The 14054-nt window shown below is 39.6% G+C and overlaps 1 protein-coding gene across 1 annotated transcript in view; it reads right to left on the reverse strand.

The window, feature by feature from the left end:
* helz (helicase with zinc finger) overlaps positions 1–13723 on the reverse strand; it is a 56915-nt gene extending 43192 nt beyond the window's left edge. The window contains exons 1-11 of the mRNA XM_044190220.1: positions 13602–13723; positions 6214–6459; positions 5549–5585; positions 4856–4980; positions 2939–2995; positions 2571–2619; positions 2283–2358; positions 1752–1950; positions 1187–1294; positions 842–983; positions 116–271 (exon numbers count right to left, since the gene is read on the reverse strand). Of these exons, the coding sequence (XP_044046155.1) occupies positions 116–271; positions 842–983; positions 1187–1294; positions 1752–1950; positions 2283–2358; positions 2571–2619; positions 2939–2995; positions 4856–4980; positions 5549–5585; positions 6214–6441 (1177 nt within the window). The 5' untranslated portion in view covers positions 6442–6459; positions 13602–13723. The remainder of the gene's footprint in view (positions 1–115; positions 272–841; positions 984–1186; positions 1295–1751; positions 1951–2282; positions 2359–2570; positions 2620–2938; positions 2996–4855; positions 4981–5548; positions 5586–6213; positions 6460–13601) is intronic.
* Between the last annotated feature and the right edge of the window lie 331 nt (positions 13724–14054).

Genomic DNA, 14054 nt, shown 5'->3' on the forward strand with positions numbered 1-14054 from the left:
AAAATAAAGCATCTTCTTAGAAGATTTTAAAACTTAACACTACAAAATACGACATGCTTTTGCATGTCATATTTTACCCATCCAAACAGGATTAGAAAAATATAGTATAGTATACCTTCAATAGAGGCAGCATCCACCATGATCCGCTGCATCAGCACAGGCTCTGAGCCGAAGTCAAAAACAATGGTCTGTCGGAAGGTACCAAAGATTTCTGTGCTGAAGCCCACTGCTACCTTGTAGACACAGTGGTCCAGGCCATTGTCTGCTACCACTGTCAGAACAGCAAAGTTTAGTGTAAATGCAGTTAAACTTGTAATCTATTGTGGATGAAACAAAAGAGATGCAACTAAGATGAAAGGAAACTATGGAACAACATAGGTTGCAATTTCCACTTGCTTGCAAATTTAACAAACAACAGCAAACAAGTGGGATGTATAGATTAAAATGTGCTATAAACAAGACATTTTATTACCTCAAATTTATATAATTTAAGACATTTTACAGCCTTGTCTGGTGTCTGTAGTTACTTTGAACAGGACAAATTACGGCCAAAGTAAAACAAGTCTGTCCAGCACAAAAAGAAAGAACTCAAAACAGAATCACAAAACCTATTCAGGTCATACAATTCCCCGTGAAATAATTTGAACTTTAAAACACTTGTAGCTATCCAGTAGCACTGTCACAGGATTCAGTACCAGCTTAATGATGTGTGATGACATATGTGTGAAAACAGGAAATAATGGAGGGAGGAAAAGCACATCTTTAAAAAATTTAAGAAAGAAAAAAAGTGGAATCCCCAAAAATCCCATTCCTGGTTACGAAATATGGATTTACAACATACCTGCTGTTTCCTCTCCTGGAGTCCACTCTTGGCAGCTTTTGGGGACGGCTTGTAGCCGCTCCCCAGCTGACACACCGGTGATGAAGAAGTGTGGTCGGTGGGCATCATAGAGCAGGGCGATGCGGTACAGCTTTCTAGCCGGCTAGTCAAGGAGACAGAGATAGGAAGATTATCAGAAAATTCATGTAATCAAAAGATAATTAGGAGCAACTAGCACTGGCAGGTGTGCAGTGCAGAATACTGCCTTATTTTTCCAGTGTCTGAAAAATACTGAAAACTGATCTGGTTAGATATAGAAAACATTGGAATATGTACACATGCTTGGTATTCAACATTTCATCCTACCTTGCACAACAAAGAGAAGGTCCAGGAGTGAGAGGACTTTTTGGTGGTGACGGTAACAGAGAGGCTGGAGCTGGTTTCTACATTCACTCCTTCTAAATAGTCACTTAGCTACGGGGGAAAAAAACACACATGACAGAATCTATCATTGCAAATGTATTCAGAAATGTATTCATTTACAAGAAGTTGTCTGTCAGTCAAAAACTGGTGAAAGATAAGTTCACTGTTACACAATATATAAATGAATGCCACATTTGGAAAAGTTAATCTGTGTCGCATACTATTTGCTACACAACATTTTAAAACTACAATTCAACTAGGGTAGTCAATGTTTGGTGTGCATATACAAAAGTTGTTTGGTTGTATAAGGGTGTTGGTACTGACCCCATTAGATTTACAAGGTGTGGGGGGTTATGAAAGTTTGGAGAGGCTTTTAATAAAATCACAACACAGTCCCATACACATGTTTGTGTGTGGAGACATCTTCTAGGAAGTAAACCCTCACCTCTGCATGGTGTTTTGGCTATTTTCTATCAATTGAGCCATTTTTGAGCTTGCATGCACTCACCACTTTCTCTGGGGACAGGGAGTTCATCCACTTCTCTATCAGGGTCTCCATGTAGTTCTCGGTGAAGTGTTTGCTCTCCTGCTGCTGTTTGAGGCGGATGAGGCGTGACGCATAGCGCTTCTGCCACTCCATCAGCTCCTCCTGCGAGTGGGCTGATGTACACTGGGCCCCGTACCGACACAGACCCTGCTCCAAGTACCTACAGCAAAGACCAACTGTGTGTTGAACTGTTGCTAAAACAAGTAGTCAATTAATCACTTATTTAATTAAAAAAAAAAAAATCTAATGTAAAAGGATTCCTTCAGTGTGAAGAGAGAACAAATTAAAATTGAATGCAGTAAACTACAGTGAATCATAATTTCATAGCCTTCAGTGTAACCAAATACCATCATTACTTCCTGAATGCTATTTTAGTAACTTTACAATCAAATGTCTTTCACACAGTCTAGAACAGTGGCATATTCATTTTCCTCCACAATAAATTCTTCATTAGTCATACCTGTGTGCAAATTACCAAACAGTTTGCATTACCTTTTACAGAGGGTGTACTCCTCACTGCTGGTGACTCCTCGGGGAGGAGGACGAAACTGCCAGCCATCTTGGACCTCTGTCAACACACACAACCAAGTGGTCAATACGGCACTGAGCCAAAGCCTTCAAAAACCAGTTTAGAATGTGCTCAAGCTGCCAACTGGCTGAGTAAAGATTCACTAAACATAAATAACATCTATTGCACTTTAATACATGTGAATTTTTGTCATTACATTTTTTCAAGTTGAGGGAAATATTGAAAACGACTCATGCTACAGATTTGCTCACCTTCCTCCTGATCATCTGTGTATTCTGGTGCCATCTCCCTATTTATAGCCTGACAGAGTCAAAGATCGGGCAGGGAGGGTGAAGAAAGATGATTACTATTATGTCAACTATTAAGATAGCCATACAAGCAGTTGGACCACTGGACTTATTACAGACAAACGAGTAATAAATCCACAACAGCTACAAGTCTAGGCAGAGGAGCACAAAATAATTAAGTCAGTGTTGGAATCAGGCCATTAGTCTTCTTTATGACACCCGCCTGCAAGCATTAAACCATCATCTGTAAAACCAACAAGCACCAAAAGGCATGAAAAAAGGACAGAAAGCACAACAGTAAGGTTTGCAGCCCTGCAACCAGAAGCACTTACCTCTATTTCTGAGAAGAGCATTTTTAATCTGGTGAGGTCTTTTGTGACAATGCCATTCTGTGAAAGAAGGGGAAAAAAGGATCTTCATTACAACAACATCCTGCAAATAGTGCTTTCATGATAACTATAAAGCCCACCGCTTTGGAATAAACAGGAGGATTTTGCTTGGTGTAATCATATTTATCATGTAATTTCCAGATATCTACAGTTAAGATTTAAATCTATCACCATCCCAATATTTTAAACCTGCATTACACAAGTATGAATATTCGCACCTGAGAGATGTCAACTGAAAAGTCGCAGACAGTGTGCAGCTGCTATGAATCAAAGAATCCCAAAGGGACACAAGTGATAAAAACGTCTAACCTTTTGGGTCCTGCATTATCGAAATGGAGTGCTTACAGTTTATATGTTGCTCTTTCAATTTGTCACTTCTGCGGGTGGATTTCCTGTCAGTAACTGTACCTGACACCAGAAATAAATCTTGCAAAATATGGTCAGGGTCTCTGTGGTGATCAGTAAGGCATTTTCAGATGCAGGTGCTATATTAAAATTGATAGTGTATTTTTCTTTAAAAGACCACGGTTTTAATTAACAAAAAGCCATAATAAAGAGGTTCATTTCCCCCCTGTCCTTTCTGAATCTGAATGATAGTCTGAAGGCATTCAAATATGTAGCGTAGGCATGTCAATAAAAACTTTTTAGTCCCAGCTGACTGGCTGTCTGATTTTTGATTTTTACACTTATGAATATTTTTTAAGCAACAAGAAGTCTCCAATAGGGCCTATTGTTCATTTATTACTAATCCTACTCTAATGAGCACCTGTGTCAGCTCTTACATTACAATACCAGTGGAGCTTCTCTAGTCTGGTTTTTGGAAGCACGTTTGGAACAAGCTAAAAGAAAAAAATTTAATGAAGCGTCACTCATTGATTGAATGAAACCTAAGAAAAACAGTTGGCAACATCCTAACAGGATGTCGCCAGAGAAGGAAAGATAATCAGCCCAAGCTGTGACAGAATAATGTTTGTTTGAGAGAGACAGAGAGAGACCTACCTAGCAAACAGGATTGTCCCCACTTGCATAAAATGTTGGATGACCTTGGGGCCAAGCTCAACCTTTGAATATGTACTAGTGTCTGTGTTTGAGTCAGCGTGTGTGTGTGTGTGTGTGTTGCAGTGGGCAGGAAGTGGTTGCAAACAGGAGAAGCGTGGAGCTGGAGGAGGCACCTTGGCAGCAATATGCATGTTGATGTATGAAGACAGCAGTTAGGATTAGCAAAGGGAGGAATATGTCAGACAGGAGAAAGAGTGGAAAAAAGCATAACATATAAAGAGTGACCATCTGTCTGTTACACCCAGAAAGTAACAGGTAGAGCACTACACCTCACTTCATCTTAGACATTTATTTTCATCTTGCCCTTTTTCAATCCAGAAGTAAGCAGTTCATCATTCCAACATTAGGTTGGAACTTCTTATCAATACTAATTTACTCCACTGTTCACCAAATGTGGTACATAAACTATTTAGACGAGCCTGAAAACAGTTTTGAATTTGTTTTTGTGCCAAAACCACCATAACTTTACAAACACATTTTGATGACAGATATACGTAGCTACTGCAAAGAATCTTCTAAACTTTGATGGCATTTTATGTATGGCGTTGACCAACATGACTATCTTAATCTTCAAGCACACTGCAGCTGATATTGCATCTCAGATCACTCTGAAAGTCAGTCATGTTCATTAAAATTCAATATTTAAACCATGCCCTGAAAATGTCCAGTGAGGTTTTCTCTCTTTTTGGGAAGGGAAATCTGACCTCAACAGGCATCATATCTATGACTTATATGCACTTTGGCATAACATTCAAATTACAGTCAATGTGTAGGCGTGTATACATTGTTCATTAATCATACCATTGGCTCTCCATACAAGGCTTTAGAAAGGATGCTGACCACCTCCTGCAGGCTGCCATCCAACAACATGGAGCGCACGCTGGCCTGTAGCGAACCGTCTCCCCTGGCAATCTCTTCTGCCAGGACTAGGACAGGATGAAGAATACAGAGTGAACAGGTAGAAGAAAATTAAGTCAGTATATTCAGTTAGGTTTCATCCAATATATGTAAGGAGTTGTTTCCAAGGCTGCTCTCTAGAACAGTGTAGTTTAAAAATGTGTGAACAATTCAATGAAAATGTATATATTTTATTCAAGCTGAAAGTCAGTATATTGTAGCACACCCCATTCAACAAAACAGGCTACGACCCTAGTGCACTATTAAATCAGGCTTACCCCAGTTAGCTAACCATGTCAATGACTAACATTTACCTTCACTGGGGCATAAACTTTGACCCTAGACATTACCATGCCTTTTGACCAAAAACTGAGGCAAATTACAGACCCAAACATTTATTTTCAACTCTGACTTTAAGGAATGACATTAAGCCAATAGACACAAAGTAAACATGTTGGATTCTGCAAAGAAATTAGCCCATGTTAGATCTTGGTGTTTCCCTAACCCTGGCAGCACATTTTGTCTGCCACTAGGTAAAAAAATACAGACTACTGTATATAGTATCAGCAGATGGTTCGAATTTGAATTTCTACTCACCATGTTTGCAGTCTTCATCTGCTTCATCATAGTTTTTCTGTCGACAGACGGAGAAAAAAGTAGAAAAGTGGTAGTCATAACAAATGGGAATACTTTGTGTTTGAGGGTCAGAGCTTCACATAAGCTCCAAGAATGGCTATCTTTGCCTCTCAGCGGAGTCCCTCAGACTATCATTATAGGACTTAAGTAGTTTCCATAATCTTAGGGCTTAAGTAACTGGTGTAATTTTAGTGCTCTGGAAAGATAACATAACAGTGCCATGGAGGAAGAAAGTAGGGTTTATTGTTCTCATTTCTAACGTTCTCTTCATGGTAATTTACCCAGTGATTAGAAGTACAACAGCGGATTTGATGCACAATGATCAGCCTACGTCATTTCAGTGTGACGTATTCATTTAGGGATAGGAGAAAATTATATTCTATTTGGTGACATGACGGTTCAGAGTTCTGTCTCAAAATTATGATTATTTATTTATTTATTTTAAATTCTACAAGAAAGGTATCCCTACCTTCCCAATGCATAACTGATTGACCGGTATAATGAAAAATGGAATGACTTTGGGGGCCACAAAAAAAAAAAAAACAGGGGAAAAGAGTGATCATCTTAGACTATAGCTTGCACGCTTGTTAGGGCAGCAACAATGCTTAAACAGTCACTGTCCTCACCAACTGCAGGAAGGCAGCAATTCGGTAGAGCAGGACACGGCTGCGGAGTGGTCCGGCGGCGGCGACAAGGGATGGAGGGCTCGGCGGGACTGGGGCACTGGAAGATGGGGCTTGGGGTGCAAGGACCACCAAGGCGTCCGTGCTGTGGCTGACTGCCGCCTCGTAGTCCCGTCTGGCTAACGATCTGCTGGCTTCTTCACATGATTTCTCCGCTCTCCTGTCCGCCATGACTCAGGGACAAAACGTCTGGATGCACAAAAAGACAAGAGGAAACACATAGTATGAACATTTTTTCTGAAGCAGAGTTGGGCAATAGGAGAAAAATTTCTTCATTTTTATCTATTGGCCACTGCCACCCCAATTAAAGTGACAATATTTGGCTATAACCGATGTATTGGGTGAAGGAAGGGGGTGCTTGTCATGTCAACAAAGTTGCAGTATAGCACTAGATTAGAAATGCTAATGGAAGCTATATCCATGATACCCTTTAATAACAATGATTGTTGTAATAGACTGAAAACTGAAATTCTTAAGACAATTTTTAATTTGACTGCATTAAAAGTATATTAAAATGGAACACTACCATAACATGTCAAACTGAACTGTGAAGTTTGTGAAACGTAGACACCAAGAATGTTCTGACAGAACTAATTAGCAGTTTAAGGAAATGAGAACTTGTTGAATAAAAGAACAGTGTACATATTTTAATCCTGTCCAACACTTATCCAGTGCTTATTCCTAACATGCAGTGTTGCAAGAAAGTGGTCGCACAAAAACATAGCAGCCACCAGTCTAAAGATATGAACTTTAATATAGAGCTGTTTTGTGTTGAAAAATCTGTCATTTTACCTCCAGTACAGCAACATTTTGCAGGTGCTCCATGCCTCTTAAATACGGGTTAAAATCTAAAAAACATTTTCTTTATTCTGAAAATTAAGAGAATTTTTCCCAACTCCCTGCAACAGTTCAAGACTGACACTTCTCTCACCATAGATTGTACACAAAACTCTAGGACTGCACTACAGAAAACACAACACTAGCCTATAAGAAATATTGTTCTTTCCACAGACACTGAAATGTTGTAGATAACACAACCGTCAACCTAGGCACAGAAAAAGTATTTACATGTGATATATCAAATCTAATATCAAAACTAAATGAATCTAAAAATCCTTTCCTCTCTCCATGGCATTGGGCAGTTTAAAGATAGTTTGTTTCTTGTTACCTCAAGCATGCTCACTGGCTGTATGTTAGTGATCATCATACTGACTATTTGTAAGTACATATCAGATTATACAATCTGAGAAAATAACCAACAATACTCCCACACACACCTATTTGTTTGCTTCACTTTCCAATGCAACCTTGACATGTAATGGCCATGTTTCTGCCATCATTTTTGCATTTTACTGACAATTTTAATGCCTTAGTCTGTTTTTTTTTATTTACAGGAAATTAACTTTCTAATTTCCACATTGTTCCCCAGCGGAGAGAGTGAAATGGTGTGAGAAGATCAGAGAAAGAGAGAGAGGACTTCACTCTTTTTCTATCTTGTGAATAGTGGATCATTTGTTGACACTTGCTCTACAAGATTTAAATGTCACAAAGTTGTACAGCTGACAGCCAAACTCCATTCATCCACTATAGAAAATAATACAAATGGATAAAAGTAAAATCATATATGGAACATGTCAGGGCCATGGAGGTACAGCAAGACATACTTCAATTCTTGCAAGGGCAATAAATTACTTAGGGCCCTTTCACACCTACCTCGTGTGGTCCGGACTTTCAAGTTTAATTTGAACCAAAATTAGTGTGAAACCCTGGAACCAAACGGCTGAACCTTGGTCCGACGAAAAGAGGTGGTCTTGCTCCGAGTCAAATTGAACCGTGGTTCAGTTTTTTCTAGTGTGAAAACATTTTTTGGATGGTTCAGACTTTCGGACCAATTACAGGAAGCTCTGGCAGGCTATCGTCAGGACCAGAAAAAAAGAATAAAAATCGCTACAAAACAAAATGAGATTGCAGTGTAAAACCAAAACTAACGGGTTCAAATGTATACAACTCAAAATGGAATCTTTCATGTTATATCAGTACACGTATGATTTTCGTATATCCCAAGGTTTTAATGTCATACACAAACCTAATTGCCATCCAAAATGCCATCAGTCACTTTAGTGCAAATGTCACTCGAAAACGATGTCAAACGAAAGTCACTACATGAGTCGGCCGGAACCAAGTCAGAACATCTGATTGTTCCAGCTTCTCCAATGTGAACATGTGCAGCATTTATTTGTCTTATATCAATGTAAATTAAATATCTTTAGATTTTAGGACTGTTGGTGGGACAAAACAAGCAATCTGAAAACTTCAATTTGAGCTCTGTGAAACAGCCCTTATTCCTACCCTAAAGAAACGGTGTTTTGTGGGTGGTAGCATGCAATGTGGATTTCTGCTCACCAAGAGTCATGTCCTCATGTGGTTTTTCTGTGTCATAAATCAACAGGAAGAGAGGATGAGGCTCCTCAGAGTGGTTCCTACATACCTTATACTCTGGCCTGTAATGTACAGTGTATATTAAAATACATTTGCAACTAGCTGGGAAAGCAGCGGTCATATGAGAAGCCTAAAGCATTATGTAAGACATACTTTTTTATCATCTCCAGCTCCAGCCAACAACAGTGGAGTCAACTGTCTGGCATCATCTGACTGCTTAGACTAAGGGTGTTATCAGAGTTGATAATGCAGAATATGAGGACTTTATTGAGACTAGACAGTATGACGTGCTGGACAGTATGCAGAAGGAAATGGGTCTATTGTGACACTTCATAGCTACAGAGCCAAATTGTCAACACCAACTATGTGCCAATGGGAATAAGTGCCAAATACTGAATCTCTATTGTGGACTGTAATTCAGAGCATCTACTTTAGGCTCTATACTGCCTCTATCGTTTAGATAATGCATTGTCCTCACATGCAGTAATCACACTGGTATATTTAGACAAAATATTTTTATGCAAACAGTTCAATACATTGTGTGTGACCTAATGAATTTGACTTTTTTAAATGTGGATCCACACAAAGGTTTGTATATTACTGTCATCAGTAGTATTTCTTAATGCTTTCCTCTTAAATTGTCTACTAAGTTTTATGTATCCGACACAATGTGCGCAATCTAAGAGTATAAATGTGGGTAAACTCAGTGGGTCATGTAATGAGATATACAGTCAACTACTGTCAAAAAACAGAGCAATGACAGGACTTGTAAAGGCTTGGCTAAAGACATCAGACACATATACTCAGCTTAGCGGGTAGTTAATCATGACGTGTTTTGACAATAAATGTTTGCAGAGCCAACAGCATGTTGGACTCCTCTGGAGTGCACCTGCTGTCATCTTCTTTTAATTACAGCCAGGGTCCAAAATTAACACCCGCCAAGCACCAAATACAGGTAAATTTTGGGTTGGCGGAAAAATAAATTGAGGTCACCGGACAGATGACCGGTAAATAACTTGGAAACACATCCTCAAAACGTGAGTCCGAGGTAGGCTATATTTCATATCAGCTGCCACCAAGTATAGCCTAAAAATCAGAACACCAGCTAACTGTAACCTGTAACATTTACATAATAAACAGCAGGCCTACAGCTACGTACTGACACTCCAAGACACACACACATACGCACAAACACACATGTGCGCGCACACACATATGCACAAACACACATGTGCACAAACACACATGTGCGCAAACACACACGTGCGCACACACACACGTGCGCACACACACACGTGCGCACACACACACGTGCGCACACACACACGTGCACACACACACACACACACACACCTCAGCTACAACACAGGTACCACACAGAAACTTTTACTATGGGCCATGAATGCGCTTCTACTGACAAGCTCCAGCTGTGTTTCCAGTGTGGACACGGAGAGTCTGACAGTAGCTGCTCATGGCTGGTTAGCTCTGACTACCAGCTCTATATGGCTGTTCCTGCTACACTGAACTAGGGATGGGACGATATACAATTTTAATCACGAATCAGGATAAAAAACACTCAAGCTAAGTTGATCATGTTGAATTTACATTATCAGGATAATCGTGAATATCATCACATGAGTGACTTGAAAAGCCCAATGCCAGTTAAGCAAATCCTTTATTTCTTAAAGTCAGGGGTAAATTATATATATTGATGCAATTGATGAAACTGTCTGTACCATCTGACTTCATGGTAGAGAAGTTAAAAATAGAGCCTAATTTAAAAAAATACAGGAATTATCATGTAAGAAAGAACAGACTCACACAATGCTCCTTTTTTTATTATTTATGTATCTTATATTTATGCAGGGGGACCTTATGATTACCTTATTTAAGATTGTTTTTAAGATTGGTGTCTCTTTACCTCCCACATCACACACTACGTAGCCATAAGGCCATGCCCCCTACAGTGGTTGTCTTCAGTCCTCTGCTGCATCTTTTAAATATGCTGGGATGAAGGGAGCTAGCAGAGTTTGGGTGTGTAGTTACTCTTTAAAGTGATGTTGCATTTGGTAGTATATTGCCATGTGCTACTGTGTAGCTTCCTAGCCATGATAAAACCCTAAAACCCCAAAATGTGTGATCTGTGCTCCGGTTTTGAGAACAGGGGTGACAAAGACATGATAATGAGTAGGAACAGTATAAGTTAAAGTGCATCAATTAATTTATAGTGTTTTTTATTGAAAAAGTTCAGAATAAAAGTTGGAAAACCAATGTTATCTATTCATAATTATCTCTTTAAAAGTGATGCTAAAGATGAATTTGCATACTAAAAACTTGAGGTCTCCGAGATTGCATTTCGGCCAGTGTGTGCCGCCTCTTTTGCTCTCCACACTGACTGTTTACCTGCATGCAACCAAAGCCCGCTCAAATGTGATTGGTCAATACTACTCGGACTACAAACGGAAACCAGAATGCTTCTGATACCAAAATCTTGTCCCTTGCATACAGATTTGGGATTCATATGCAGATATCTGTTTATAGAGATTATATAATGCATGATGCAGTTTGTTGGCCGGTAAAAAATATTTTTGGCTGGTAGGCTAAATTTTCTCAGTTTACATGACATTGGCAGATGAGCCAAAAAGTTAATTTTGGACCCTGATTACAGCTGTGTGTGAGTGCTTTTTTTCCCAAAAGACTGTGTGTCACTAATAAATTTACATCCACACACACACACACACACACACACACACAGAGTCATATTCAAGTGTAAGAAGGAATAGTGTTTGGTTCTTGTGGAGGAGGAGGCTGTGTGTGGCTGAGGGTGGTGGGAGGGAGGATACAACATCCAGCTACTTTTCCGCACATTAGGGTATAACTAGTACAAGGGACTACATTTAATTCCTAGAAAACCATGTGATTGTCTCTGGTTTTTAAACCGTCAAAATACTTTTGCAGCTTTGGTTTGAAAGGGGATGCTTTCCCTTTTTCCTAAATACTGAGCTTGTACACAGTACAGCAGCAACATTTCATTAATGCCTTGCCAAACAACAAAAAAGCAACAGGGCTACAGAATGAGAATCTAACCTGAGTCTGAGACCAGCACAAATCAGGATAGGGATGGTACAGCATGAACTCCTGGAGAACACCAGGCCAACAAATGCTCAACCTTGGCCAATAGCCTAGTAACTTTTGGTCCTATTTCCACCTTACTGGTTTCACCATTGGCATTGCAGCTCAGGCTGGCAGAAAAACCCATTTCATCACAAAAATGCTGCCCCAAAAGCCCCATTATAGTTATTATATGCAAAGATGGCTGGCTTTTGGTTGCTAATTAAAATTCCACAAAAATTAGCTGATGCTGAATTTCCATCATAGCCCTCTCTACAGCCTGGAATCCAGCTGTGGTGAGGGCATGGTGCATGTCTTAAGTAGTTAACACTCTGGCGTTTCATGTACAGTATCTGACAGAATATTACAGCTCTGTTGTTCTCCATAATCTCATTTTTTCCACAAGAAAAAAAAAACTACTGCTGAGTTAATTTCCTCTAAAAATTCAAACAAACATTCAGATGAGGAACAATACCATATCTTATGAGTAGGTGTATTATAATGTATGCTTGTATAGTATGCACATTTGGCAACTAGCCAGTTATGACAAATAATGTTGCAGCACCCACCATACTGTAAAACTGTATAGCTTATAAAAAAGAAACACTGGTCCAGCCCCTGTTCCCACAAGACAGGTTCAAGTACATTAAGGGAAGTGTATTTATAACATTTTTGCCATAGTGGCAACTAAGACATACATATACATATCATTATCATAATCTAGTTAGCAAATGTTGTACAAAATATGTGACATGCAAAATTAGGGTTGAAAGTGGCTTGAGCTGGCAGACAAGGTTTGCTGCTGGGAAATGGAAAATAGGGTCAAAGATAGGACGGATCTTAACGCAGTAACGTTACTTACTCCAAATAAGAGAGGTTACTTTAAAACTTATGCAGCGCTTTACACTCCTATTTGTAACACTAGGAATAGCTGTTACCTAATGTTAGCAAGCCAGCCCCTTCATAAGGCCAACAACAAATAGTTTGGCGGGCTACAGTGGATGGAAACCAGCCTTGTTTTTAGAGTCCAGCCGTGGGATCCTACTACAGAGGCCACAGCTTCGACTGCAGTACAGTGCAGGAGAAAGCTAATTTTATAGCTGAGGATAGAGGGAGAAAATAACATCGACTGCTTTCATACTGACATAACGTTATTTGGCTTGACAGTTTCGTTAGCAGCAGTGTGTAGAAAACACGGCTATGAAACTTGCAAATTTCTCTGAGCCCAATTAGTAGATATCAAGAGAGCATACACTAATAAACACAAACGTTGGGAATGAGTTGTTTCGTCTTTCAGGAGGTAGTTAAAGCTGTTGTTTGTCTGGTAAACTTGTCATGACTGTTGCAAGTCAGAGCGATGACGGCAGCGTTACAAAGCCCTGAAAAATGTCCCCACAGCGTTGGTTAACTTACCGTCAGGTTTGCACTGGGTCAACAATGTTGCCACTAACCAGAGTATGCGTAGCTAACAGTTAGCTTGCTAGCCAAAACACGGCCTTTCTTGGCACCAAACTGGCAAGCTCACAACAAGAATAGCTGGCTGGTGTGTTAATGTTAGCAAGCAAGCTAGCTAGCTAGGTTCGCCGAAACAAAACGGGTTCGGGCCTGTAATTTTGCCACGGTGTTCAGGCGCATATAATTGATATGACATTGTGTTATTATCAATGCATGAACTCAAAGCATTCGTCATTATCATACTGATTTATGGAGGGGATTCCTGTCAGTGGCTTTGCGATTAAAAAGACAACTGAAAGGGCTGAAAATGGGAAGTCAACACTTACCTAGCTTTACTTTCTACGCCATCTTGGATCCACTTGTCAGACCATCGCAAAGCATAGTGGGATGTACTGATCTGAAGGTTGAGAGGACTGGTGTGTGTGCATGTGCGTGTGCGCGCGTGTTAATATATATCTGTGTGTGTGTGTCTGTGTTTGGCCTCTGATGGCAGGGTTCTTCCTTGTCAAAAAGCGTTTGTCTTAAAATGCTGTTGATTTTATTCCTTTCAAACATATAACTTAGGGATTACTATTTACTGCACATTCCAATAAAAATGCTTTTGAATTTGTGAAAAGTTAAAATGTGACATTTTAGAATTGCCTATATTATCTACAATAGGGGCAGTAAAAAAAAGTCAATTAATTTGTACTTATTAACTTGTTTATCTATATAAAAGGCATGAAAAGCACAAATGCGCTATGAACCCACCTTTGCCACGCAGCTGCTTTGGCTGTTGG

The sequence above is a fragment of the Siniperca chuatsi genome, linkage group LG3 (genome assembly GCF_020085105.1).
Source record: "Siniperca chuatsi isolate FFG_IHB_CAS linkage group LG3, ASM2008510v1, whole genome shotgun sequence".
NCBI classification, from domain to species: domain Eukaryota; kingdom Metazoa; phylum Chordata; class Actinopteri; order Centrarchiformes; family Sinipercidae; genus Siniperca; species Siniperca chuatsi.